At 44.5% G+C, this 27,999-nt stretch overlaps 2 protein-coding genes across 2 annotated transcripts; one reads left to right on the top strand and one right to left on the bottom strand.

Moving 5' to 3' along the window:
• Positions 1 to 17,306: 17,306 nt before the first annotated feature.
• On the bottom strand, positions 17,307 to 17,663 carry LOC141022975 (uncharacterized). The gene has a single exon (XM_073499266.1). The coding sequence runs from the start codon at positions 17,661 to 17,663 to the stop codon at positions 17,307 to 17,309; it is 357 nt and encodes a 118-aa protein (XP_073355367.1).
• Positions 17,664 to 21,916: 4,253 nt separating this feature from the next.
• LOC141022974 (uncharacterized) lies at positions 21,917 to 27,047 on the top strand. The gene is made up of 2 exons (XM_073499265.1): positions 21,917 to 23,552; positions 24,778 to 27,047. Exons 1-2 carry the CDS (start codon positions 21,917 to 21,919, stop codon positions 27,045 to 27,047), a joined length of 3,906 nt encoding a protein of 1,301 aa, XP_073355366.1.
• Positions 27,048 to 27,999: the final 952 nt, after the last annotated feature.

Raw genomic sequence — 27,999 nt, 5'->3', positions numbered from 1 at the left:
CTGCCGCTTCATGAGCAGTACGAGCACACAAAAAGGAAATTCATTTTGAAAAATAGAGATAGCACATACAAATTTACTTAGAACGGCACGGAAATACCGCATATAGTTAGGTATGGTGGACTCATATGGCAAAACTCGGTTTAAGGGTTCTGGATGCACAAGTAGTACTCGCACTTAGTATAGGTGAAGGCTAGCAAATAAATTGAGAAACATCCAACAAAGAAATGAAAATTCACATAAGCGAGCATTGAGCATAACTAACACCGAATAATGCACCACAAGTAGGATATAATTTCACCGCATAACTATTGACTTTCGTGCTTGCATAGGGAATCACAAACCTTAACACCAATATTCTTACTAAAGCATAATTACTCACCAACATGACTCACATATTACTATCATCATGTCTCAAAACTATTACAAAGAATCAAGTTTATTTTGTCGATATCATCATGAAAGTATTTATTATATCCCTATTGAATATCTATCACTTTGGGAATAATTTCATATATTGCAATTGCTTTTGATAAGCTCAAACAAATTTAAGTGAAGAGCATGAGCATAAAAAATTTCATCTCTCAAAATAATCTAAGTGAAGCATCAGAGAATTTCTTCAAAAGTTTTACTAACTCTCAAATTAATCTAAGTGAAGCATGAGAGTATTTCTTCAAAATTATTAAAGCACACCATGCTCAAAAAGATATAAGTGAAGCACTAGAGCAATTCTAACAAATCATAGCATAATTTTGGCTCTCTCATATAGGTGTGTCCGGCTAGGATAAATATAACAAAAATCAAAACAAAGACTCATATAATACAAGACGCTCCAAGCAAAACTCATGATATGTGACAAATAAAACTATAGCTCCAACTAAAATTACCTATGGTTGTTAGAAGAAAGAGGGGATGCCTTCCGGTGCATCCCCAAGCTTACTTGCTTGGTTATCCTTGAATATTAGCTTGGGGTGCCATGGGCATCCCCAAGCCTAGGCTCTTTTCACTCCGTATTCCTTCCTCCATCGTGATCTCCCCCAAAACTTGAAAACTTTAATCACCACTCTAAGTATTGTTGCAAACCCATTCATATTTTATTATATTATTACACCTACTGTATTCTAACTTTATCATGGCTTATACCCCCCGATACAATCCATAGATTCATAAAAATAAGCACACACTGCAACGTAACAGAATCTGTCAAAAACAGAACAGTCTATAGTAATCTGAACTCTAACGATACTTCTGTAACTTAAAAAATTCCAAAAAATTAGTAAAATGTATTACATTTTTATATCAATCTTATGTAAAAAAATCAGAATTTTTCGTCGCTTCTGTGATTTTTAAAATTTTAGCTACTAGACGCAAACGTTTCTGTTTTTCAACAGGATCAAATCAACTATCACCCAACGTGATCCCAAAGGCTTTACTTGGTATAAACACTAATCAAAACATAAAAAACACAATCATAATACTATCATTATGGTGCAAACACTCAAGAACAGAAATCAAAAGTCAAAAATAAATTCTATTCATTGGGTTGCCTCCCAACAAGTGTTATCGTTTTATGCCCCTAGCTAGGCATAATGCATAGATTCAAGTATTGTCATCTTTGGTTTCCAATTCCTCAATCACACAACCAAAACTCTTCAAAGATTTAGCATGCATATCTTTTTATAACAATACTTCTAGGAATAAGATTGAAGAATTCTTTCTTGCAAGTAGGGTCTCTTATCACTTCAACAAAATTGGGATGAATACCAATCATTTTAAGATCTTCTTTGTTGCTATTAGAAGTGGCACCCTTGTTCTTAGTGACTTGAGTAGTCTTTCCAATTTTTACGGGAGTTTTTAAAATAGTTTTAGCAGAAGTAGAAGCCGAGCTTAAGTTACTAAAAATTTCTTCCGACTTATCAATTCGAGAAGGACTTTCTCCAATTCTTTCGTTAACTATCGTTTCCTTCTCCCTTAGTAATTTAAAAACATCGCCTGCTTTGGACCCAAATTTATTAGCAAGATTCTGCATCATTTTATCCAAATTTTCAATTTGCTCTAAGGGGACCATCTTCTTTTCAATAAGATCTAATTTTTGCATAACATGCTCAAGAGTTAAGATTGTTCCATTAATAATGATAGGTGGTGCATGATACGTCCATTTTGCATCATGCTTTTATATCGATATATATTGCATTATGGGCTGTTATTACACATTATGTCACAATACTTATGCCTATTCTCTCTTATTTTACAAGGTTTACATAAGGAGGGAGAATGCCGGCAGCTGGAATTCTGGGCTGGAAAAGGAGCAAATACTACAGACCTATTCTGCACAACTCCAAAAGTCCTGAAACTCCACGAAAGTTATTTTTGGAAATAATAAAAAATATTGAGCGGAAGAAATACGTCAGGGGGGCCTCCACCTAGCCACGAGGGTGGGGGCGTGCCCTACCCCCCTAGGTGCGCCCCCCTGCCTCGTGGGCCCCCTGTTGGCCCTCCGGTGCCCATCTTTTGCTATATGAAGTCTTTCGTCCGAAGAAAAATCATAAGCAAGCTTTCGGGACGGGACTCCGCCGCCACGAGGCGGAACCTTGGCGGAACCAATCTAGGGCTCCGGCAGAGCTGTTTTGCCGAGGACACTTGCCTCCGGGAGGGGGAAATCATCGCCATCGTCATCACCAACGCTCCTCTCATCGGGAGAGGGCAATCTCCATCAACATATTCACCAGCACCATCTCCTCTCAAACCCTAGCTCATCTCTTGTATCCAATTCTTGTCTCCAAGTCTGGGATTGGTACCTGTAGGTTGCTAGTAGTGTTGATTACTCCTTGTAGTTGATGCTAGTTGGTTTATTTGGTGGAAGATCATATGTTCAGATCCTATATGCATATTAATACTCCTCTGATTATGAACATGGATATGCTTTGTGAGTAGTTACGTTTGTTCCTGAGGACATGGGAGAAGTCTTGCTATTAGTAGTCATGTGAATTTGGTATTCGTTCGATATTTTGATGAGATGTATGTTGTCTATCCTCTAGTGGTGTTATGTGAACGTCGACTACATAACACTTCACCATTATTTGGGCCTAGAGGAAGGCATTGGGAAGTAATAAGTAGATGATGGGTTGCTAGAGTGACAGAAGCTTGAACCCTAGTTTATGCGTTGCTTCGTAAGGGGCTGATTTGGATCCATATGTTTCATGCTATGGTTAGGTTTACCTTAAGACTTTTGTTGTAGTTGAAAATGCTTGCAATAGAGGTTAATCATAAGTGGGATGCTTGTTCAAGTAAGGACAGCACCCAAGCACCAGTCCACCCACATATCAAATTATCAAAGTACCGAACGCGAATCATATGAACGTGATGAAAACTAGCTTGACGATAATTCCCATGTGTCCTCGGGAGCGCTTTTCTCTATATAAGAGTTTGTCTAGGCTTGTCCTTTGCTACAAAAAGGATTGGGCCACCTTGCTGCACTTTATTTACATTTGTTACTTATTGCTCGTTACAAATTATCCTATCACAAAACTATCTGTTACCTATAATTTCAGTGCTTGCAGAGAATACCTTGCTGAAAACCGCTTATCATTTCCTTCTGCTCCTCGTTGGGTTCGACACTCTTACTTATCGAAAGGACTACGATAGATCCCCTATACTTGTGGGTCATCAAGACTCTTTTCTGGCGCCGTTTCCGGGGAGTGAAGCGCCATTGGTAGGTGGAATTTGGTAAGGAAAAATTTATATAGTGTGCTGAAATTTACTGTCACTTATTACTATGGAAAGTAATCCTCTGAGGGGCTTGTTCGGGGTATCTTCACCCCGACCAGTAGAGCAAAGAGTTGCTCCTCAATCTACCGAACCTACTGAAAATGAAAATGTCCACTTTGAGATTCCTTCGGGTATGTTAGAAAAACTGCTAGCTAATCCTTATGCAGGAGATGGAACAATGCATCCTGATGAGAACCTAATATATGTGGATGAAGTTTGTGGATTATTTAAGCTTGCAGGTATACCAGGTGATGTTATTAAGAAGAAGGTCTTCCCTTTATCTTTGAAGGGAGATGCATTGACATGGTATAGGCTATGTGATGATACGGAATCATGGAACTACAAACGATTGAAATTGGAATTTCATCAGAAATTTTATCCTATGCATCTTGTTCATCGTGATCGCAATTATATATATAATTTTTGGCCTCACGAAGGAGAAAGCATCGCTCAAGCTTGGGGGAGGCTTAAATCAATGTTATATTCATGCCCCAATCATGAGCTCCCAAGAGAAATAATTATTCAAAGTTTTTATGCTCGGCTTTCTGATAACAATCGCACCATGCTCGATACTTCTTGTGCTGGCTCTTTTATGATGAAGACTATTGAATTCAAATGGGATTTATTGGATAGAATTAAATGCAACTCTGAAGATTGGGATCTCGACGAAGGTAAGGAGTCAGGTATGACACCTAAGTTTGATTGTGTTAAATCTTTTATGGATACTGATGTTTTCCGTAAGTTTAGCACTAAATATGGACTTGACTCTGAGATAGTAGCTTCTTTCCGTGGATCTTTTGCTGCTCATATTGATCTCCCTAAGGAGAAGTGGTTTAAATATCATCCTCCCATAGAAGTAAAAGTAGCTGCACCTATTAAAGTTGAAGAAAAGACCGTCACTTATAATGATCCTATTGTTCCTACTTCTTATGTTGAGAAACCACCCTTCCCTGTTAGGATAAAGGATCATGCTAAAGCTTCAACTGTGGTTCGTAAAAGCAATATTAGAACTTATACACCTCCTGAGCAAATTAAAGTTGAACCTAATATTGCTATTGTTAAAGATCTCTTGTCTGATAATATCGATGGGCATGTTATTCATTTCTGTGATGAAACTGCTAGAATTGCCAAACCTTGTGCTAAAGATAAACATAGACCTGTGGTAGGCATGCCTGTTATTTCTGTTAAAATAGGAGATCATTGTTATCATGGCTTATGTGATATGGGTGCCAGTGCTAGTGTTATACCTCATGACTTATACAAAGAAATTATGCATGATATTGCACCTGCTGAGATAGAAGATATTGATGTTACCATTAAGCTTGCCAATAGACATGCTATATCACCCATTGGAATTGTTAGAGATGTTGAAGTCTTGTGTGGGAAAACTAAATATCCTGCTGATTTTCTTGTTCTTGGTTCCCCCACAAGATAGCTTTTGTCCCATTATATTTGGTAGACCCTTCTTGAACACTGTTAATGCTAAGATAGACTGCAAAAAGGATGTTGTTACTATAGGTTTGGGTGATATGTCTCATGAGTTTAATTTCTCTAAATTTCGTAGACAACACCGTGAAGAGGAATTACCTAGTAAGCATGAAATTATTGGTCTTGCTTCTATTGCCGTACCTCCCAGTGATCCTTTAGAACAATATTTGCTAGACCATGAAAATGATATGTTTATGAATGAAAGAAGGGAAATAAATGAAGTATTCTTTAAACAGGAACCTATCCTGAAACACAATTTGCCTGTTGAAATCCTAGGGGATCCTCCTCCACCCAAGGGTGATCCCGTGTTTGAGCTCAAACCGTTGCCTGATACTCTTAAATATGCTTATCTTGATGAGAAAAGGATATATCATGTTATAATTAGTGCTAACCTTTCAGAGCATGAAGAAGAGAGGTTATTGAAAACTCTGAAGAAGCACCGTGCTGCTATTGGATATACTCTTGATGATCTTAAGGGCATTAGTCCCACTCTATGTCAACATAAAATAAATTTGGAGAAAGATGCCAAACCAGTTCGTGATCATCAACGACGGCTGAATCCTAAGATGAAAGAAGTGGTAAGAAAGGAAATACTAAAGCTCCTTGAGGCAGGTATAATTTATCCCGTTGCTGATAGTCAGTGGGTAAGTCCTGTCCATTGTGTCCCCAAGAAGGGAGGTATTACTGTCGTTCCTAATGATAAAGATGAATTGATCCCGCAAAGAATTATTACAGGTTATAGGATGGTAATTGATTTTCGCAAATTAAATAAAGCTACTAAAAATGATCATTACCCCTTACCTTTTATCGATCAAATGCTAGAAAGATTATCCAAACATACACATTTTTGCTTTCTAGATGGCTATTCTGGTTTCTCTCAAATACCTGTGTCAGCCGATGATCAATCAAAGACCACTTTTACTTGCCCTTTTGGTACTTTTGCTTATAGACGTATGCCTTTTGGTTTATGTAATGCACCTGCTACCTTTCAAAGATGCATGATGGCTATATTCTCTGACTTTTGTGAAAAGATTTGTGAGGTTTTCATGGACGACTTCTCCGTCTATGGATCCTCTTTCGATGATTGCTTAAGCAACCTTGATCGAGTTTTGCAGAGATGTGAAGAAACTAACCTTGTCTTGAATTGGGAAAAGTGCCACTTTATGGTTAATGAAGGTATTGTCTTGGGGCATAAAGTTTATTAAAGAGGTATTGAAGTCGATAAAGCCAAGGCTGATGCTATTGAAAAGATGCCATGTCCCAAGGACATCAAAGGTATAAGAAGTTTCCTTGGTCACGCCGGTTTTTACAGGAGGTTCATTAAGGATTTCTCAAAAATTTCTCGGCCTCTGACTAATTTATTACAAAAAGATATACCATTTGTCTTTGATGATGATTGTGTAGAAGCATTTGAAATACATAAGAAAGCATTGATCTCTGCACCTATTGTTCAGCCACCTGATTGGAATTTACCTTTTGAAATTATGTGTGATGCTAGTGATTATGCTGTAGGTGCTGTTCTAGGGCAAAGAGTTGATAAGAAATTAAATGTTATTCAATATGCTGGTAAAACTCTAGAAAATCCTTAGAGAAATTGTGCTACTACTGAAAAAGAATTCTTAGCAGTTGTATTTGCTTGTGATAAGTTCAGACCTTATATTGTTGATTCTAAAGTAACTATTCACACTGATCATGCTGCTATTAAATATCTTATGGAAAATAAAGATGCTAAACCTAGACTTATTAGATGGGTTCTCTTGCTACAAGAATTTGATTTGCATATTGTTGATAGAATGGGAGCTGAGAACCCCATTGCAGACAACTTGTCTAGGTTAGAAAATGTTCTTGATGACCCACTACCTATTGATGATAGCTTCCCTGATGAGCAATTAAATGTTATAAATACTTCTCGTACTGCTCCATGGTATGTTGATTATTCTAATTACATTGTTGCTAAATTTATACCACCTAGTTTCACATACCAGCAAAAGAAAAAGTTTTTCTATGATTTAAGACATTACTTCTGGGATGACCCACATCTTTATAAAGGAGTAGATGGTGTTATTAGACGATGTGTACCTGAGCATGAACAGGAATAGATCCTACGCAAGTGTCACTCCGAGGCTTATGGAGGACACCACGCTGGAGACAGAACTGCACATAAGGTATTGCAATCCGGTTTTTATTGGCCCACTCTCTTCAAGGATGCCCGTAAGTTTGTCTTGTCTTGTGATGAATGTCAAAGAATTGGCAATATTAGTAGACGTCAAGAAATGCCTATGAATTATTCACTTGTTATTGAACCATTTGATGTTTGGGGCTTTGATTATATGGGACCTTTTCCTGCCTCTAATGGATATACACATATTTTAGTTGCTGTTGATTACGTTACTAAGTGGGTAGAAGCTATTCCAACTAGTAGTGCTGATCATAACACTTCTATTAAGATGCTTAAAGAAGTTATTTTTCCGAGGTTTGGAGTCCCTAGATATTTAATGACTGATGGTGGTTCACATTTTATTCATGGTGCTTTTCGTAAAATGCTTGTTAAGTATGATGTTAATCATAGAATTGCATCTCCTTATCACCCACAGTCTAGTGGTCAAGTAGAATTGAGTAATAGAGAGCTCAAATTAACTTTGCAAAAGACTGTTAATAGATCTAGAAAGAATTGGTCCAAGAAACTTGATGATGCATTATGGGCCTACAGAACTGCATATAAAAATCCTATGGGTATGTCTCCGTATAAAATGGTCTATGGAAAAGCATGTCACTTACCTCTCGAACTAGAACATAAGGCTTATTGGGCTATTAAGGAGCTCAACTACGATTTCAAACTTGCCGATGAGAAGAGGTTATTTGACATTAGCTCACTTGATGAATGGAGAACCCAAGCCTACAAGAATGCCAAGTTGTTTAAAGAAAAAGTTAAAAGATGGCATGACAAAAGGATACAAAAGCGTGAGTTTAATGTAGGTGATTATGTATTGCTATACAACTCTCTTTTAAGATTTTTTGCAGGAAAACTTCTCTCTAAATGGGAAGGCCCCTACGTCATCGAGGAGGTCTATCGTTCCGGTGCCATAAAAATCAACAACTTCGAAGGCACAAATCCGAAGGTGGTGAACAGTCAAAGAATCAAACATTATATCTCAGGTAATCCCATAAATGTTGAAACCAATGTTATTGAAACCGTAACCCCGGAGGAATACATAAGGGACACTTTCCGGAACGTTTCAGACTCCGGGAAGGAATAGGTATGTGGTACGGTAAGTAAACCGACTCCAAAACAGTTTTTGCAATATTTCTCCGTTTTGGAATATTTAGAAAAATAGAAAAATAAGAAGCAGTCCGGGAAGGACATGAGGCCTCCACGAGGGTGGAGGGCGCGCCCTACCCTACTGGGCGCGCCCCCCTACCTCGTGGGCACCTCGTGTGCTCTCCGGACTCCGTTTTCTTGCACGATACGTATTTTGCTCGGTAAAAATTCATTATATAATCTCCCTAAGGTTTTGACCACTGTATCACGCAAATATCCTCTGTTCTTGTTTCGAGCTGTTTTTCTGACAGATCTAGATCATCATGACGTCTCCAAGTGCCCCCACGGACAAGTTCTTCGAGAAGGTCATCAATCCCTACCTCGCGGAGGTGCTGCAACACCCTCAAACCATTGAGATGCATGAGGGGGTGTTGCACATCCGCGATGTTGAGGGACCACGGAGGACCGGAAGCGTGGAGACAAGGCTTGAAGCAATGGAGCAACAAGTTTTCAAGTGCCAGGAGATGGTGGAGCGTGGACTTGACTCCAATCACATAATGATCACGGAGTTCACCAACAACCACAAGCTGGATGCCAAGGACATTGGGGAGGCCATCTTCAAGCTCCACGAGAAAATCGAGCACCTCCAAGCCCAAATCTATGACTTGCAAAACCAAAACTGTGAGTATGAATATAGATTCAAGAGGATGAGTTTGGCTGCAGATTTAAGGATCCCGGAGACTCGATCATCCTTCTATGATGGTGAGCCTATGCCTTGGAAGATGGATGACAGCCTACATCATCAACAATCCCTTCACCAGCAAAGGAGACATAATCACATGGGTATGGGCACTCCCCTTGGCAACTGCCAAGCTTGGGGGAGGTGCCCCGGTATCGTATCACCATCACACTCCTATCTTTACCGTTTTTCTTAGTTCGATCCTATTAGTAGTATCTTGATCTAGTAGAATAAAGTTTTGGTATGATCTAGTTTTGAGTTTTGCTTTATGATCTCTCTATGTAATCGAGTCTGTGAGCTTTATAATAAAGATTAGTGTTGAGTCAAGGGGTTGATTATCTTGCTATGATCTTGAGTGAATAAAAGAAAAGAGAAAAGAATAAAAAGAAACAAAGAGATCATATTGATCTTATTGAGAGTAATGACTTCACATAGAAAGAGTATGATGATTAAAAGTTGTTGAGAGTTGACAAACATAGCTTTGGTCATCGTTGCAATTAATAGGAAGTAATAAAGAAAGAGGGGTTTCACATATAAATATACTATCTTGGACATCTTTTATGATTGGGAGCACTCATTAAAATATGACATGCTAAAGAGTTGATGTTGGACAAGTAAGACAACGTAATGGGTTATGTTTTCTTATATCTGAGATAAAGTATATTGTCATGGATCATCCAACATGTTGAGCTTGCCTTTCCCCCTCATGCTAGCCAAATTCTTTGCACCAAGTAGAGATACTACTTGTGCTTCCAAAAACCCTTAAACCAGTTTTGCCATGAGAGTCCACCATATCTACCTATGGATTGAGTAAGATCCTTCAAGTAAGTTGTCATTGGTGCAAGCAATAAAAAATTGCTCTCTAAATATGTATGATTGATTGGTGTGGAGGAAATAAGCTTTATACGATCTTGTGATGTGGAAGAAATAAAAGCGATGGACTACATAATAAAGGTTCATATCACAAGTGGCAATATAAAGTGACGTTCTTTCACATTAAAACTTTGTGCATCCAACCTTGAAAGCGCATGGCAATCTCTGCTTCCTGAGGTAAGAGGTTGGGAGGCGAAACTATAAGCCCCTATCTTTCTCTGTGTCCGATTAAAACTCCGTAACCACAAGTATTGCGTGAGTGTTAGCAATTATGAAAGACTAAATGATAGTTGAGTATGTGGACTTGCTAGAAGGCTCTGACATAGACTCTTTCTGATGTTATGATAAATTGCAATTGCTTCAATGACTGAGATTATAGTTTGTTGGTTCTCAATAAAGTTTCTGATTCATACTTTGCATTGTGAATAGATTATTACTTGAGCATAAGAAATCATATGACAATATCCATATATGTTTCTGTTATGAGAACAATCATGATGCCCTCATGTCCGTATTTTATTTTATCGACACCTCTACCTCTAAACATGTGGACATATTTATCGTTATCGGCTTCGCTTGAGGACAAGCGAGGTCTAAGCTTGGGGGAGTTGATACGTCCATTTTGCATCATGCTTTTATATCGATATTTATTGCATTATGGGCTGTTATTACACATTATGTCACAATACTTATGCCTATTCTCTCTTATTTTACAAGGTTTACATAAGGAGGGAGAACGCCGGCAGCTGGAATTCTAGGCTGGAAAAGGAGCAAATACTAGAGACCTATTCTGCACAACTCCAAAAGTCCTGAAACTCCACGAAAGTTATTTTTGGAAATAATAAAAAATATTGAGCGGAAGAAATACGTCAGGGGGCCTCCACCTGGCCACGAGGGTGGGGGCGCGCCCTACCCCCATGGGCGCGCCCCCTGCCTCGTGGGCCCCCTGTTGGCCCTCCGGTGCCCATCTTCTGCTATATGAAGTATTTCGTCCGAAGAAAAATCATAAGCAAGCTTTCGGGACGAGACTCCGCCGCCATGAGGCGGAATCTTGGCGGAACCAATCTAGGACTCCGGCAGAGCTGTTCTGCCGGGGACACTTCCCTCCGGGAGGGGGAAATCATCCCCATCGTCATCACCAACGCTCCTCTCATCGGGAGAGGGCAATCTCCATCAACATCTTCACCAGCACCATCTCCTCTCAAACCCTAATTCATCTCTTGTATCCAATTCTTGTCTCCAAGTCTGGGATTGGTACCTGTAGGTTGCTAGTAGTGTTGATTACTCCTTGTAGTTGATGCTAGTTGGTTTATTTGGTGGAAGATCATATGTTCAGATCATATATGCATATTAATACTCCTCTGATTATGAACATGAATATGCTTTGTGAGTAGTTACGTTTGTTCCTCAGGACATGGGAGAAGTCTTGCTATTAGTAGTCATGTGAATTTGGTATTCGTTCGATATTTTGATGAGATGTATGTTGTCTATCCTCTAGTGGTGTTATGAGAACGTCGACTACATAACACTTCACCATTATTTGGGCCTAGAGGAAGGCATTGGGAAGGAATAAGTAGATGATGGGTTGCTAGAGTGACAAAAGCTTAAACCCTAGTTTATGTGTTGCTTCGTAAGGGGCTGATTTGGATCCATATGTTTCATGCTATGGTTAGGTTTACCTTAATACTTTTGTTGTAGTTGAGTTTGCTTGCAATAGAGGTTAATCATAAGTGGGATGCTTGTTCAAGTAAGGACAGCACCCAAGCACCGGTCCACCCACATATCAAATTATCAAAGTACCGAACGCGTATCATATGAACGTGATGAAAACTAGCTTGACGATAATTCCCATGTGTCCTCGGGAGCGATTTTCTCTATATAAGAGTCTGTCCAGGCTTGTCCTTTGCTACAAAAAGGATTGGGCCACGTTGCTGCACTTTATTTACATTCGTTACTTATTGCTCGTTACAAATTATCCTATCACAAAACTATCTGTTACCTATAATTTCAGTGCTTGCAGAGAATACCTTGTTGAAAACCGCTTATCATTTCCTTCTGCTCCTCGTTGGGTTCGACACTCTTACTTATCGAAAGGACTACGATAGATCCCCTATACTTGTGGGTCATCAGTGCACCCACTAGATCTCCCATGGCAATAAAAGCATCCAAAGATGGACACATCAAGAAATTTCCACCGGTAACTGTATCAAGGATGAATCTATACCAAGTGGTAATGCCCACATAAAAACTGCGAAGAAGAACAACGGTACATTGCAAATTCTATACCAAGCATCTTTTAGATTCTCCCCTCCCCTTTGTTTAAAATTAAGAACCTCATTCTCGGGGATACACACAAAAGAGGAAGAACTAGCCATAACGACAAAGTAGACAAACAAGATTGCAAACAAAAAGATAGATCAGACGAGAAAACGACAAACGAAAAAGAAGGCGAATAAAAAGGCAAATTTTTGTGAAGTGGGGGAGATGAAAATGAGAGGCGAATGGAAAATAATGTAAATTGCAAGGAGATGAGATTTGTGATTACACACCTGATAGATGTTGATGATGTCTCCCCGGTAACGGCACTAGAAATTCCTTTTGATGTCGCTTGAACTACGTCGGTATTTCCCCAAATAGGAAGGGATGATGCAGCACAACTACAGTAAGTATTTCCCTCAAATATGAAACCAAGGTGTCAATCCAGTAGGAGAACCAAGCAAGACGGCACCTGCACACAAAGAACAAATCCTTGCTACCCGACGCGTTAGAGGGGTTGTCAATCCGTCCTCTGTAAAACGATAGATAAAATTGTATGAGTTTGGGTAAATAGGTCTGAACGAAACAGAAAATAAAATAAATAAGGGAAAAGTGCAGCAAAGTATTTTTGGGCTTTTGGGGATAATAGATCTGAAAACAAATGTGGCAATAAATAGATCGGAAAGTGATAAAACATAGACCCGGGGACCGTAGGTTTCACCAGTGGCTTCTCTCAAGAAATAGCACACAGTGGGTAAACAAATTATTGTTGGGAAATTGATAGAAGAACAAATAATTATGACGATATCCAAGGCAATGATCAATATATAGGCATCACGTCCAAGATTAGTAGATCGAAACGATTCTGCATCTACTACTATTACTCCACACATCGACCGCTATCCAGCATGCATCTAGTGTATTAAGTTCATGGAGAAACAGAGTAATGCAGTAAGAACGATGCCATGATGTAGACAAGATCTATTCATGTAGGAATAGATCCCATCTCGTTATCCTTACTAGCAATGATACATGTGTGCCTCGCTGCCCCTTGTGTCAATGGGAGAGGACACCGCAAGATCGAACCCATCACAAAGCATCTGTTCCCATTGCAAGAAAAATCAATCTAGTTGGCCTAACTAAACCAAAGATTCAGAGAAGAAATACGAGGCTATGAATAATCATGCATATAAGATATCAAATAAGACTCAAATAATATTCATGGATAAAAATCTGATCATAAACTCGAACTTCATCGGATCCCAACAAACACACCGCAAAAAGTCATTACATCAAATAGATCTCCAAGAGACCATTTTACTGAGAATCAAAAAGAGAGAAGAAGCCATCTAGCTACTACCTACGGACCCGTAGGTCTATGGTGAACTACTCATGCATCATTCGAGGAGCGCCAATGAGAATGGTGGAGTGCCGGAAAAGGGCTCTAGATTGGATCTAGTGGTTCTGGAATTTACGGCGGTTCATCGACTCCCCTAGGGTTTCTGGAATATTTGGTATTTATAGAGTGAAGAGGCGGTGCAGGAGACCCCCCCCCCCCTCCCGTGGGCCCCATAATGCATTAGGGCACGCCAAGGGCCTCTGGCGCGCCCTGGTGGGTTGTGGTCCCCACAGACTTCCTCCCAGGTGCTTCCTTGGCTCCCAAGTTGTCTTCTGGTCCAAAAAAATCTCCAAAAAATTTTGGTGCATTGGGACTCCGTTTGATATGGATTTTCCGCGAGGTAAAAAACAAGCAAAAAGCAGCAAATGACACGGGGCACTATGCCAATAGGTTAGTCCCAAAAAAATATATAAAGTTGCTATAAAATGATTGTAAAACATCCAAGAATGATAATATAACAGCATGGAACAATAAAAAATTATAGATACGTTGGAGACGTATCACACATGCAAAGCCCTAGTGATGGTGCCAAAGCGATCAACTGAAACCGTATTGCCACACAACACTATATATAGGCATCTGTCGCGGGCTCAACACTTGGGACTCGCACGAATCTAAAGCTCTCTGTCCGGCCTAGATCCGAGTCCGAATAAGATCACATCTCACTCGTGGAATCGGATCCGGACTCATAGGTTCCTTCCATTAAGCGTGCGACCCCTTAGGTTCAAGTCGGCTTGGTCACAGGTCGGATCACATCTGACCTGCTCGGTTGGTAGCAGCCTTTAGCAAGGCATGCCGACCGTGAAGTAGACAATGATGCCGGTTGGCGAACCTGTACAAGCAGTGATACTTATGTTCCCTTTGCCACACACTATATGTTGTCGGGCTCAAGGTGAATCTGTCATCCTTGTGCTAGCCCAACCTCTTTCTTGTTCTAGTGATGCCGACCACAAACCGGATTATTGCATAATCCTTGTCGCCTGGCCATGCTTATCTTGGTCGGATCACATGAGGGGCCGAGAGTATATCTCTCCTCATTGGAGGGGCAAATCCCATCTTGCTAGACCATGTCTAGTCCGGAACCTACCTTTATAACTATCTAGTTACGAAGTAGCGTTTAGTCGGCCCAAAGTAGGTATGTCATCATCCCGAGTACATACGCCAGCTTAGGTCTTAGGATATAGAACATATGTTGGACTAGAGACTCACAGATGACTTATCACTGTGTCTCATAGTCGGGTCTGTCTGACTCGGACCTTATTTGGACTCACATCCGACTATGTCGAATCGGCCAGCCAGATCTTTCCTAGTCCATATGATCAGGCTAGCATCAAATGCTACATGGCCTGTGAGAACGAGCCATCCAGCAAGCCATATGCTAGTCTAGTCAGCGATGCGTCCACACAACCCTTTTGACTAGGGACCTTTTAGGACAGTCATCATACAATGCATAGTCACACAAACAAGTCATGTACTTGCTGCTACACATCATTGATAATGTCTAAGGACTATCTTTATTCATAAACACATAGAAAATATAATTGTGCATGATTGCCTCTAGGGAACATCTCCAAAAAGGGGGGAGCTTTGGGTTTTTTTGCATCGGTAGTGAACTGTTGTTAAGTTTATTTTCCATCATGCTTCGTTTAGTATTTTTGCGCTATAGAGATAACATTTTATATATTCTACGGCAGTCGCTTGCCCTTTTTTGCCCGATTTCACCAGGACCATCGGAATCATGAGCAGCAGAGTATTTTGTGGAAACCTTTGTACTTGGTTGGAAATGTGAAGATTGGACACCACAGGAACCTTCTTACGAATAGAGGAACTCAAAGAGCAAACCCCAAGTCGTTGTGCACTTCCAAAGGAGAAGATGACCTCTCGTATGAGCCCACACGCTCATACCCTGTGGTCGTATATACCACTTGCCGCTACCGCCTAGTCAACTGCTTCTCTAATGAGCATATGGCTCTAACATACGATGAACAGAGAGACGGGGACTCAGCAAGAGGGCATCTACCGTACCAATAACTCGAGCACATAGGCCGCAACATTGAGATCCAACACCTACATCATCATCCACGCTATCACCAACGTAATACACATTATATATCATAAAAGTTATATCATTAGAAAATACAATATTTAAAGTTTCTAATAATATAATATTTTTGATATAAATCTTACGTTAGTTCCCTTGGGGTATGCGCTGGACTTCTAAAAAGAGATAATGGGACATGATGAGTTGGCATATATGCATGTTAAGAGAATCAGAGTTAGTGGGATCAAGTATACATTTAGGTACATCTGATTAAGAAGAGAGTGAACATTGATCGGTTAATTAGCAGAAAGTCGGCCTAAAATCGATATACCTCAACCCATATAACATGGGTACCACCTACGAGCCTGGCCATCGACATGGACACCACATAGCTCTGAGAATAAAACAACATCCGTCAGGAGCCGCAAGTGTCATCGTCATCACAGGTTACATCGCCGGATAGGCGACTTCAATTTAGCCATAAAGTTGTACAAACATAGTCATCCACAAACAGTTGCACGAAGGCCACAACAACACATGCCGGAATATGGCCACATGCGCCAACGGCTGGTAACTGCAACTTTAACAATGAGCATCACAAGGCAAATATATATGTTGGGCTTTTTGCCGACCGACTTTTCCGCAAGCGACCACCAAGTGCAACGCATCGTCACCATCTAGACTCATTCCACCGTAGCTCCGACTACCTAGCAACAAAGTGAACCAAGAAATACATCGGACATGCGGATAGCACCGACTACGAGAACCCGAGGCATGACCCAAACTTATCTTGACACCATCGTCGATGTCAAAAAGATGACAATGCCTCTAGGATAGCCGCCTTAAAAAATCATTGAGTAGCTGCGTGTGCACCTAATGATCTCGAAGATTCTGATGCATCTGCGGAAAGTTCATAAGCTGAGCCGCATATTAATCTTCCGGACTTTCAACTTGTTCTCCAGGTGCTTCAAACTCATGGGTTTGGGCTACGCCATCACCCTCATCCTCGACAATCATATTGTGCAGAATAACACAACATGCCATCAGCTACCATAAAGTTTCTGACTCACACATCATTGGAGTGGTCTGGACAATTCCCCAACGAGCTTGAAGCACACTAAATGCCCTCTCCACATCCTTCCTATCTGCTTCCTGCATTGTTGCAAAGTGGCTCTATTTATTGCCACGCGGTTCGGATATGGTCTTCACAAACGCCGCCCACTGAGGATAGATACCATCGGCAAGATAGTATCCCATGTTGTACTCTCGGTCGTTGACGATGTAGTTGCGCGACGGTGATTCCCCATTGCAAAGCCTCCTGAACACCGGAGATTGTTGAAGCACGTTGATGTCATTGTGAGAACCCGGCATTGCAAAGAAAGCATGTCAAATCCATAAGTCATGTGATGCCACCGCTTCTAGTATGATGGTGGCCTCTCTGGTGTGACCTTGGTACATTCCCTGCAAACCTTTGGGGGCAGTTTTTTCATTGCCAATTCATGCAATCAATTGATCCAAGCATTTCTGGAAACCCCCTTGCCTCTCCAATATCCAACAACTTCTCCATGTCCTGCGCATTTGGTTCTCTGGGATACTCAGGTCCAAACACCTCCACCATGGCACGGACAAACTTGACAGTAGTCTTCAAGCACATGTTCTCCCCCATCCTAACCATCTCACCAACGGCATTTGCAGCAGCACCAAGTGCAAGCATCCTCTGAGCTGCCGTGCACTTCTGCTTGGCAGAGAAAGAGAGTTGTCCGCAGCAATCCCTTGTGAGCTTGAAGTAGTCGTCGTGTACCTCCACTCCCTTCACAATGCGCAAAAACAATGGTTTCCGCATGCGAAAAACGGTGACAAAACAAAGGATCATCCGGGAAAGTAGGATTGGGAGCAAAGTAGTCCCTGTGCAGTAGCTTTGCTCTGGACACCCTGTCTCAGTTTATCACTCTTCTCCCTTTGATTGAGCCCTTGAAAATATGCTCCTTTGCCGGTCCATTTCCTCTTGCATGCTCATGAGCGTCATCATGTCCACTTGTTCGTCTGAATCTGAGGAATCAAAGAACTCATCTTCAATCATTTGGTCAAGCTCCGTCGGTCCATACTTCTCGTCATACGAAGCATCGGAGTCCATTGTTTTCCCTAACAAAATCACAAAAAAAATCTGTCAGACAATGTGTCGAACACATCAAGCGCAAGATGGAGCCAGAGAGTTGTCGGACGTACCGCGGTGGCGTCTGGGCTGGCGATGACATCCCCCGCGGCGAGAACGGGAGAGAGGACTGCTTTGACGGAGCTAACGGTGCAGAGGCTAGGAACGGCTGCGGAGCGCACGCGGCGACGGAGCTGCGAGACGGACGGCGCGCGGGAGGAAGAAGAGAGGAGATAGCAAATGGATCCAACAGGTCTTGGGGGTGGATTTGGTGCAATTTACGATGGGGTCGGGCTGTCGGGTCCGACGTGGCGGATGTGCCCGGGCACGCCCGAACGCCCAAATATCCGCTCCAGATTTGGGTTGGATATGATGCGTGCCGGTCAGCCCAGGCGTTTGATGCCCATTTGAAGGGGCGTCTGGATCAAAAAATCGTGACCAGATAGTGACCAGGCGGCCCAGCCAGGTGTATGAGGCGGGTTTGAGGCGCCCAGCTGTAGATGCTTTAAGACAAGAATTTTGAGAGGGAGGGAGTAGATGATAATGCCCTCCACACAATCCTGGACGCGCGTACACAGCGGAAACGGACTGAAAACATTTCAGATTCAAATCACGAAGGAGGGAAATACTGAACACACAGTTGTACCAATGAGCACGCAGGCGGTAGTAGTTGGTTGGGTTCAAATCCAAATTTCAAAAAGTGGAGGCGCTAACGAGAGAGGCGATATGGTGGACGAGCTCCCATGTTCCTGCTAAGTGGACCAATGGGACAGTTTGATGTTGGAGGTGTCATTTACTGCTTGGTAACGGAGAGTTGACGAAGCCGTGAGTGAACGTTTGGGTGGGCTGCACATGACAGGTGTACAGTTGGTAGACGCTGCTATCTTGTGGGTACTTTTTCGTGAGTAAAAAGGGCTAGCAACATACTTCCTCTATTTCACAAAAAAAAAAAAGCAACATGCATCCTCTATTTCACAAAAAAAGCAACATACTTCCTCTAAAACAGATAAAGTTAGCAGCACACTTTCATAAAAATGCTAGTGGGGCGAACACTCTATTATCATTATTTTCCTTTGGTTCTCTTTACATTTTATTTCCAGCATTACTATTCTTTTGGGTAAAATACAAGAGCTAAAAAAATATTAGTGTTCACGTACATCGAAGGAATGTTCGCGGATATAACAAAAGTTCATGTGTATTACAAAAAATGTGTGGTAAAAAATGTTCATCATGTTAAAAAATCATCGCATATTAAAAAATCATGTTGTATTTAAAATCTTATCTGCCATGCACTAAAAATTATTCATACCATAGTTCAAACATGTTTATCATGTGATATGAAAATACCCATCATGCGTTAACACTCTTTATTATAGTTACATGATTTTTTTTCTTAAATGTGTGAACACTTTTATCCTGTAATAATAAAATTCATCAGCTAATTTAAAGTTTGTTCCTCATGTATTTAAAAAAATCATTGTGTTTGCCAAAATTGCCCATAGTATAATTCAAAACCTTTAACCATACATTGAAAAGTGTTCATTTTGTATTAAAAATGTTCAGCATGTATTTAAAAAATATTCACCGTGTATTGGAAATGTGCATGATATATCTTTAAAAAACACAGTGTACTAAAATATATCTGTTGTGCATTTCAAAAAAGAATCATCATGCATTAAAAGTTTATTATTTGTGTATCATAAAATGTGTGTACTTTAAAATGATTTGCTCGGTGCGTAAACCATGTCGTGAGTGCGACACGCGTCACACGGGGCCCACACACGTCTATCCCGAATCTTCTCCCCACTCTCGTCTTCTCCGAATCCCCATCTATCGATGCGCTCTAGTCTCTCCGCCTCCTTCTTCCAACCACCTTCTCTAGCATCTGTGCGCATTGCTGTGGCCTAGATGTCGCCGCCGACGGAACTCCAATGCAACGCCGCCGGTGCTGCGACCCGGGCCTCGCCACCGGTGAAGCTCCAATGCAACGCCGCCGGTGCTGTGAACCAGGGCCTCCCCGCCGTTGGAGCTCCAATGCAATGCACTGCTGTGACCCGGATGCCCATATGTAGCCGGCGGAGCTCCAATGCAACACCGCCGGTGCTGCAATCTGAGGCCTCGCCGCCGAACGGAGCTACAATGCAACGCGATGCTGTGATTCGGATGCCCAGATGTCGTCGGCGGCGGAGCTCCAATGCAACGCCGCCGGTGCTGCTACCAGGGCCTCGCTGCCAGCGCAGTTCCAATGCAACGCTGCCGGTGCTGTGACCCGGGCCTCGCTGCCGATGGAGCTCCAATGCAGCGCGTCGTTCAATGTTTAATGTTTGTTTACAAAATGTTTGCCATGTCTTTGAAAAATGTTCAATGTTTGTTTAAAAAATGTTCAATATGTATTTAAAAAATGTTTGCCATGACTTTGAAAAATGTTCAATGTTTCTTTAAAAAATATTACTATGTATTTTAAAAATGAAAGGTAGTTGAGTGTGCAACTGTAGTTGCGCGTGACCAATCGGTATACAGTTGTGCGTCACGGACGTGCAACTTCAGTTTCGCTCACGCAAGATGACTTGTTGTGCGGTGTGTGGACAAAATAAAATCAAACTCAAATAGATATAAATCAATCAAACGAAAAAGATTATTATAAACCTTCACGCAGAATCAAATGGCATAAGAGTTGGATAGACTTTGTTAATTCATTTCTAGGTTAGAATTAGTAAATAATGTTTAAAACTACGCGAGGATATTTTCACAGCGATGAAGATTTGTTTCTGTTAATGGAGAATTTTCTTTCAGAATGATTTACGAAGCACTGAACCATCAATAGAAAAAAGAACAATACAAATCATAGTTCGTCCATTCATTCAGAATGAATTAATGATATATGCAACTCAAAAGAAAAAGAGTAATGATACGTGGAATCCAGTTCCAAGCTGATGCATTAGTCAAGACTTCATATGTGCTTCACGCTTGTCACCTACATGAGAAACTTTCCTTGTGGGCCAACGGTACATGATGGAATGAGTCACCTGTACTAGGACGGTCTCACACGACCATGCACTGTGCAATGGGCCCCATTATTCTTAACATTAATAGAATACTCCTGCCAGTTCAGATCTAGAGACGAACATGTAGCGGGGATAAAGTGTGCAGGCGAGGACGAGCGCTCCTTTCAATTTTCGAGGCGCTAACAACCTTCTTTTTCTTCTCTTCCTGCTGAACTATACAGGTTGTGATTTTTCTTGTCGTTTTCCATTTCGTCTCTGAAAAGATAACTACGGTGAAAGCAAGCGACCCTACGACACGGACGTAATTACACAGAAGCCCCTTCTCAACTCCTTGTAGTCTCCGTACCTCGTCGCCTCCTCCGACCACGACTCCGACTCGGACGCGCCGCCGTCGTGGCGCCTCTTCCTCTTCTTCTTCGCGGCAGGGGCGGCGGCCTTCGCCGGTCTCGTGGCGGCGTAGAGCTCGGACAGCAGGCGGTACCTCTTCCTTGCCCTCCTTTCCAGCTCCATCGACCCCAGCGGCAGCGCCCTCTCCTTGACGACCCGCTCCTCCTCCTCGTCCACGGCGAGGTCCTCGCAGCACGAGTTTGCCGAGCTCTTCCTCGTCCTCCAGTCTGTTAGACTATGTAATTGTATTACGTATAGCTTCTGTATACCTAACCGTGTATGGTTAGGATTTGTACTTTGTACCTATGTAACACCAATATATATACAACTCACGCCACCCCTAAAGGGCTGTGCGATTCATCAAAAGAAGTCTACGTCTAATATGGTATCAGCTTAATTACGATCGTTGCTTCCGCTGCCGCCACGATCGCATCTATGGCCTCGGTGCCAGCCGCTGCAGCTGCGATTCCTCCCGCATCAGCCGCCGCTCCGGCCGTCCCGGCCTCTCCGTTTTTGGCTTCTCCGCCGCTGCTTTCCCTGGCTGGCGCCTCCATGGCTGCCACTGCCCAGGGCTCCGCCGTGCCACCGTCGCCGGTCGTCGGCGACTCCGCCGCTCAGCCGCCGGCGGGCTCCTATGGCGCCGCCGTCCCGTCTGCACCGTATGGTGCCGCTCCAGCCGCCAGTCACCAGGGCGCTGTCCTGCATCCGTATGGAGTCCCGCCAGCAGGCTCCTACGGCGCCGCTCCGTATACACATTACCAGGGCGCTGCCCCGTATCTTCATCAGCAATCCGGCTCGGGTGGCGTCCCGCCTCTGCACTCGGACGTGCATCACCAGGGCATCTCGTATGTGCCCTACGGAGCGGCACATCCACATCAGGGTGCTTCGTCCCTGCAACAGCCGCCGGTGGCCGGCTCCTACGGCGTCGCGCCGGCTAGTCAGTGGTCGGCTCCCTCTCCGCTGCAGCAGTCCTATGGCCACGCTGCCCCGTTGGCCTGCGCCTACCCGCCAACCTCGGTGCCTGCGTCTCCTTACGGTGCGCCCGCTTCATACGGAGCGCCCTACGGCGGTGCATCGACAGAGCTGGTGGCTTCGTCCGCCGTGCCGAGTGGTCCTTCACCCCCGGTTTTTTATGCGCCGCCGCCGCCTTCGGATTATGGTGTATCTCATGCACCGTTCTACTTTGCGCATCTCATCCCGGTGAAGTTGACGACGGATAACTATCTGTCATGGCGTGCTCAGGTCTTACCACTTCTCCGCAGTCGTTACTTGGAGGGGTTTGTTGATGGCACTCTGCCGTGCCCGCCGCCATACCATCCAGGGCATCATGCGTGGGTGGCTCAGGATCAGGCCATCCTCTCCGCCATCCAGTCCTCTCTTACGGAGGGGGTCTCGTCACTGGTCATCTTCGCCTCTACATCTCGGGACGCGTGGACGGCTCTTCACACCAGTTTTGCTTCGCAGTCTCAGGCGCGGGCTCATGCCATTCGCACTGCGCTTGGGGAGGTGAAGCTTCGTGATCTCACCGTCACTGACTACTTCAACAAGGTGAGGGGTATGGCTGACACACTTGCCTCCATTGGCAAGGAGCTTGGTCCGGAGGAGTTCACTTCCTATGTACTCAACGGACTGAGCGACGACTATGATAATTTGGTGGAGAATATCAATGGTCGTGACACTCCCATCCAGCCACGAGAGTTGTACGCACGTCTCCTTGCTACCGAGCAGCGCATCCAGGCTCGCCGGTCTACGTCGAGTTTTCCTTCCGCCAACGCTGCAACACGTGGGAAGGGCAAGCCCTCCAAGCCACCAACGGGTGGTAAGCCTCCGCCGACCGCGACTAATTCGCGGAACACCAGTACCTCGACAGGAGGTCGAGTCCGTGCCTGTTGCCCTTCATGTGGTGCTCAGATTCCCTGCCAGCTATGTGGGCTTGATGGTCACCTTGCTTCTCGTTGCCATCGTCGCTTCAAGCAGGATTTCTTGGGGCTTGGGAACAATGGCAAGGGCAATGAGAAGCAGGCTGCCCTCGCGACTCATGAGCAGGGGCATACTCCTTCTTACCCAGTTGATGCATCTTGGTACATGGATACGGGGGCTACCAATCACCTGACGAGTGAGATGGGCAAGCTCTCTACACAGGAGCCGTACCGTGGACACGATCAGGTTCGCACCGCTAATGGGGAAGGTATGCACATATCACATATTGGTCAGGCATCACTTCTTACACATCGATCCAAACAATTACGTCTTCTTAATGTCCTTCGTGTTCCCTCTGTTTCACGTAGTTTGCTTTCAGTTCCTAAACTTACTCGTGATAATAATGTTCTTGCTGAATTTCATCCTTTTCATTTTTTTGTTAAGGATCGGGACACGAGGGACGTACTTCTTAGAGGTCGACTACGCAATAATGGTCTTTATGCGCTTGATGTGCCACCAGCTCCCAGTGCCTTCAGTGGTGTTCGTGTGTCTCCATCACATTGGCATGCACGCCTTGGTCATCCTGCCACTCCCATCGTTCGCCATGTACTTCATCGTCATGAGCTTCCAGTTGTGTCCATTAAACATGTTGATGCAGTTTGTGATGCCTGTCAGCAAGGCAAGAGTCATCAGCTTCCGTTTTCTGAGTCGAGTCGTGTAGTCCATAAACCGCTTGAACTTGTGTTTTCAGATGTATGGGGCCATGCTCAAACCTCTGTTAGTGGCCATAATTACTATGTTAGTTTTATTGATGCTTACAGTCGGTTCACTTGGCTTTATCTTCTTAAACGCAAATCTGATGTGTTTAATGTTTTCTTGCAATTCCAAGCGCATGTTGAGCGTCTGCTCAATCACAAAATCATTCACGTGCAATCAGATTGGGGGGGGTGAGTATCACAACCTCAACGCATTCTTTAATAAGCTTGGAATCACACATTGTGTGTCTTGTCCTTATACACATCAGCAAAATGGTATAGCCGAGCGTAAGCATCGCCATATAGTTGAGACTGGTCTTGCTTTGCTTGCCCATGCCTCCGTTCCTTTCCGGTTTTGGAGTGATGCGTTTTCCACTGCATGCTTTCTTATTAATAGACTTCCTATACGACTCCGTCAGATGAAAACACCACTTGAACTCTTGCTGAATGAAACTCCTGATTATACTTTTCTCAAGGTCTTTGGGTGTGCGTGTTGGCCTCATCTTCGTCCATATAACCAACGCAAGTTGGAGTTTCGGTCTAAACAGTGCGTGTTTCTTGGTTATAGTTCTCTTCATAAAGGGTACAAGTGTCTTCATGTTCCCTCTAACCGCGTCTACATCTCTCGTGATGTGGTGTTTGATGAGAATGTTTTTCCTTTTTCTGCACTTTCGGACACCTCCACCACTCCCACTACACCTAGGAACTCTACTTTACCTTTGCCTGTTCAATTTGTAGATGCTGCATATACTCCCTCGTTGCTACCTAACCATGGTGCAGGTATTGGGCGAGGAGCGCGACTTGAGCTCCTGGATGATTCGTCGCATGTGGTCGCTCGGGAACTCGATGGTGCGTGTTCAGGGGATGTTTCTCCTGTGCATGGCACATGCATCAGCACCCCTTCGCCTCCCTTTGGCCCCTCGTCCGCTGGCTCACTGGCGCAGGCCCAGCCAGCTGCCGCTGCTTCGTTCGGGCCGCGACCTGGGCTGGCACCCGAGCCGGCTGAGCCAGCTGTCGCTGCTTCGTGCGGGCCGCGCCCTGGCCTGGCACCCGAGCCGGCTGAGTTGGCTGCTGCTTTGGCTCCGCACGGGGCGCGTCCTAGTCCGCTCGAGCTGGCTGAGCCGGCTGCTGCTGCTTCGACCCCAGGCAGGTTAGCCCCGCCAGACCGCATGCCTGGCCAGGTGTTGCCTCGCTCGCCTGGTTCGGCCGCCTCTCCATCGACCCCTGCGTGGTCCTCTGCTCCACATGACGCGCCTGAGACTGGTGATTCGTCTGTGTCGTTGTCACCATCTTCTTCGACTGCATCTCCGACACCACCTCCGCCACCACCTTTGCCACCTACCGCTACTCGACGTGCTCATACACGCAGTCAGAGTGGTATTTTTCGCCCAAAAGAGCGCAGAGATGGCACGGTTGCGTGGATTGCGGCGTGTGTGGCGCAGACGGAGGCTGACCCCAGTGCTGAGCCTCGACATTTTCAGGCGGCTCTTCGGATTCCTCACTGGCGTACTGCCATGGAACAGGAGTTTCAGGCTCTTCAGCGGAATGATACTTGGCGCCTTGTTCCTCCCATGTCTGGTGTCAACATTATTGACTCCAAGTGGGTGTTCAAGGTCAAGAAGCATGCGGATGGGTCTATCGAGCGCTACAAGGCGCGGCTTGTGGCGAAAGGCTTTAAGCAAAGGTACGGTCTTGATTATGAGGATACGTTCAGTCCAGTTGTCAAACCTACCACTATCCGTCTGCTTCTGTCCTTGGCTGTTACCAAAGGGTGGTCTCTGCGTCAGCTTGATGTTCAGAACGCTTTTCTTCATGGGGTCTTGGAGGAAGAGGTGTATATGCGGCAACCTCCGGGTTTTGTTGATCCTGCTCGTCCACATCATCTGTGCCGTCTCGTTAAGGCACTCTATGGACTTAAACAGGCTCCACGTGCATGGCATGCACGACTTGGCTCAGTGCTTCGATGTCTTGGCTTTGTTCCATCCACTGCTGACACGTCTCTGTTTCTGCTACATCGTCCCGAGGTTACTATGTATCTGCTGGTCTATGTTGATGACATTATTCTTATCAGCTCCTCAGAGGCCGCCGCTGATCGTCTGTTGTCTGCTCTGGGTGGTCATTTTGCTGTCAAGGATCTGGGTGCCCTCCATTACTTTCTTGGTCTGGAGGTTTCACGGTCTCCTGCTGGTTTGACTCTCACTCAGCATAAGTACTCCTTGGACCTGCTGCGACGTGCTGGTATGTTGCATTGCAAGCATGCTACTACCCCTATGTCTGCGACAGATCGGTTATCAACCTTGGATGGTGCCTTTCTTTCTTCAGATGATGCTACAGAGTACCGCAGTGTGGTTGGTGGTCTGCAGTACTTGACTATCACACGCCCGGATATCTCCTATGCGGTTAACCGTGTGCGCCAGTATCTTCATGCTCCTCGGACATCACACTGGTCAGCTGTGAAGCGTATACTGCGTTATCTCTCTCATACTGTCACCTATGGCTTGCATCTTCGGTCTACCTCCTCGAGTGCTCTCTCTGCGTTCTCTGATGCAGATTGGGCTGGGAGCCTGGATGACTGTCGATCAACGGGGGGCTATGCTGTCTTCTTTGGTCGCAACTTGATCGCCTGGAGTGCGCGCAAGCAGGCCACAGTATCTCGGAGTAGCACTGAAGCAGAGTACAAGGCGGTTGCCAATGCCACGGCTGAGCTCATTTGGGTACAGTCTCTGTTGAGAGAGTTGGGAGTCTCTCAAGGGCAGCCACCAGTTCTTTGGTGTGATAATATTGGTGCGACGTACCTTTCATCTAACCCTGTATTTCATGCTCGTACCAAGCACATCGAAGTTGACTATCATTTTGTGAGGGAACGTGTTGCACAGAAGCTTCTTCATATCAAGTTCATCTCCTTCAAAGATCAACTTGCTGACATCTTCACGAAGCCACTTCCACAACCTCAGTTTGAAAGTTGTAGGCGCAATCTTAACTTGCTTTGTACTTCAGGCTACAGTTAAGATTGAGGGAGGGTGTTAGACTATGTAATTGTATTACGTATAGCTTCTCTATACCTAACCGTGTATGGTTAGGATTTGTACTTTGTACCTATGTAACACCAATATATATACAACTCATGCCACCCCTAAAGGGTTGTGTGATTCATCAAAAGAAGTCTACGTCTAATACAGTCAAGCTCCATGGACCCCAGAGACACGGCAGTCTCCTTGACGATCCGCTCCTCCTCAGTGTCGACGGCGAGGTCCTCGCAGCACGAGCTCGCCGAGCGCCGCAAGGAGGACGTCATCGTGAACGTGGCCGCCTCCGCCTCTCCCAAGCGGAGCTGCAGGAGCAGGTCGGCGGCCGCCAGGTCCGCCGCCGTGAAGAGGCCCCCGAGCCAGAGCTCCCACTCCAGCTCGCAGCCGACGGCGAGCGACGACATGGAGCAGCGGCCGATGGGATCCCTCGGTCCCGCGGCGAGAGGAGAGGGGTGGAATGGGAAATTTCTTGGTCGTGGCTGCGTGGACTGGGAAGGAGAAACGGCCAGGTCGGATGGAGGCGAGTTTAAAGCGGGGGAGCCGGCTCGGTCGGTGTTGGTCTCGCGCGCGGCCGCAGCAGACGTGGGTGCCGGTGACCCTGGGTCGTGGGGTACAGGTGTCTGAGTGGTGCTGGTAGACAGAATTGGTCGCGGGTCACGTGAACGTTGGGTATGCTGGGCCCAGCCGGCAGCCAACGAGACGAGGACGCGTGGCTGAAGTGAACCAATATGTGGTTGGATGGTTAGAGGAACAGTGACATCTCCAGTCCATCAGGGTTCAAGTCCTGGTGCTCGCATTATTGCTGGATTTATTTTAGAATTTTCGGCGATGCGCTTTCCGTGAGAGGAGACGTTCCCGTCGACGACGAGGCGCCTACGGTGACTTCGTAAATTTTAAGATGACATGCCGGCTCAGTCTCTCGGAGGTGCTCATA

The sequence above is a fragment of the Aegilops tauschii genome, chromosome 5 (assembly GCF_002575655.3).
Source record: "Aegilops tauschii subsp. strangulata cultivar AL8/78 chromosome 5, Aet v6.0, whole genome shotgun sequence".
Taxonomy (NCBI): domain Eukaryota; kingdom Viridiplantae; phylum Streptophyta; class Magnoliopsida; order Poales; family Poaceae; genus Aegilops; species Aegilops tauschii.
The sequence above is the reverse complement of the archived record's forward strand: the minus strand, read 5'-3'. Positions and strand labels throughout refer to the sequence as shown.

Bases quoted from the DNA above. Each gene is read 5' to 3' on its own strand.
- LOC141022975 (XM_073499266.1), bottom strand. From the start codon at position 17,663: ATGCGGAAACCATTGTTTTTGCGCATTGTGAAGGGAGTGGAGGTACAC.
- LOC141022974 (XM_073499265.1), top strand. From the start codon at position 21,917: ATGGCTGCCACTGCCCAGGGCTCCGCCGTGCCACCGTCGCCGGTCGTC. The intron at 23,553-24,777 runs GTATGCACATAT...TTCAATTTGTAG, and splicing joins TCGCACCGCTAATGGGGAAG to ATGCTGCATATACTCCCTCG.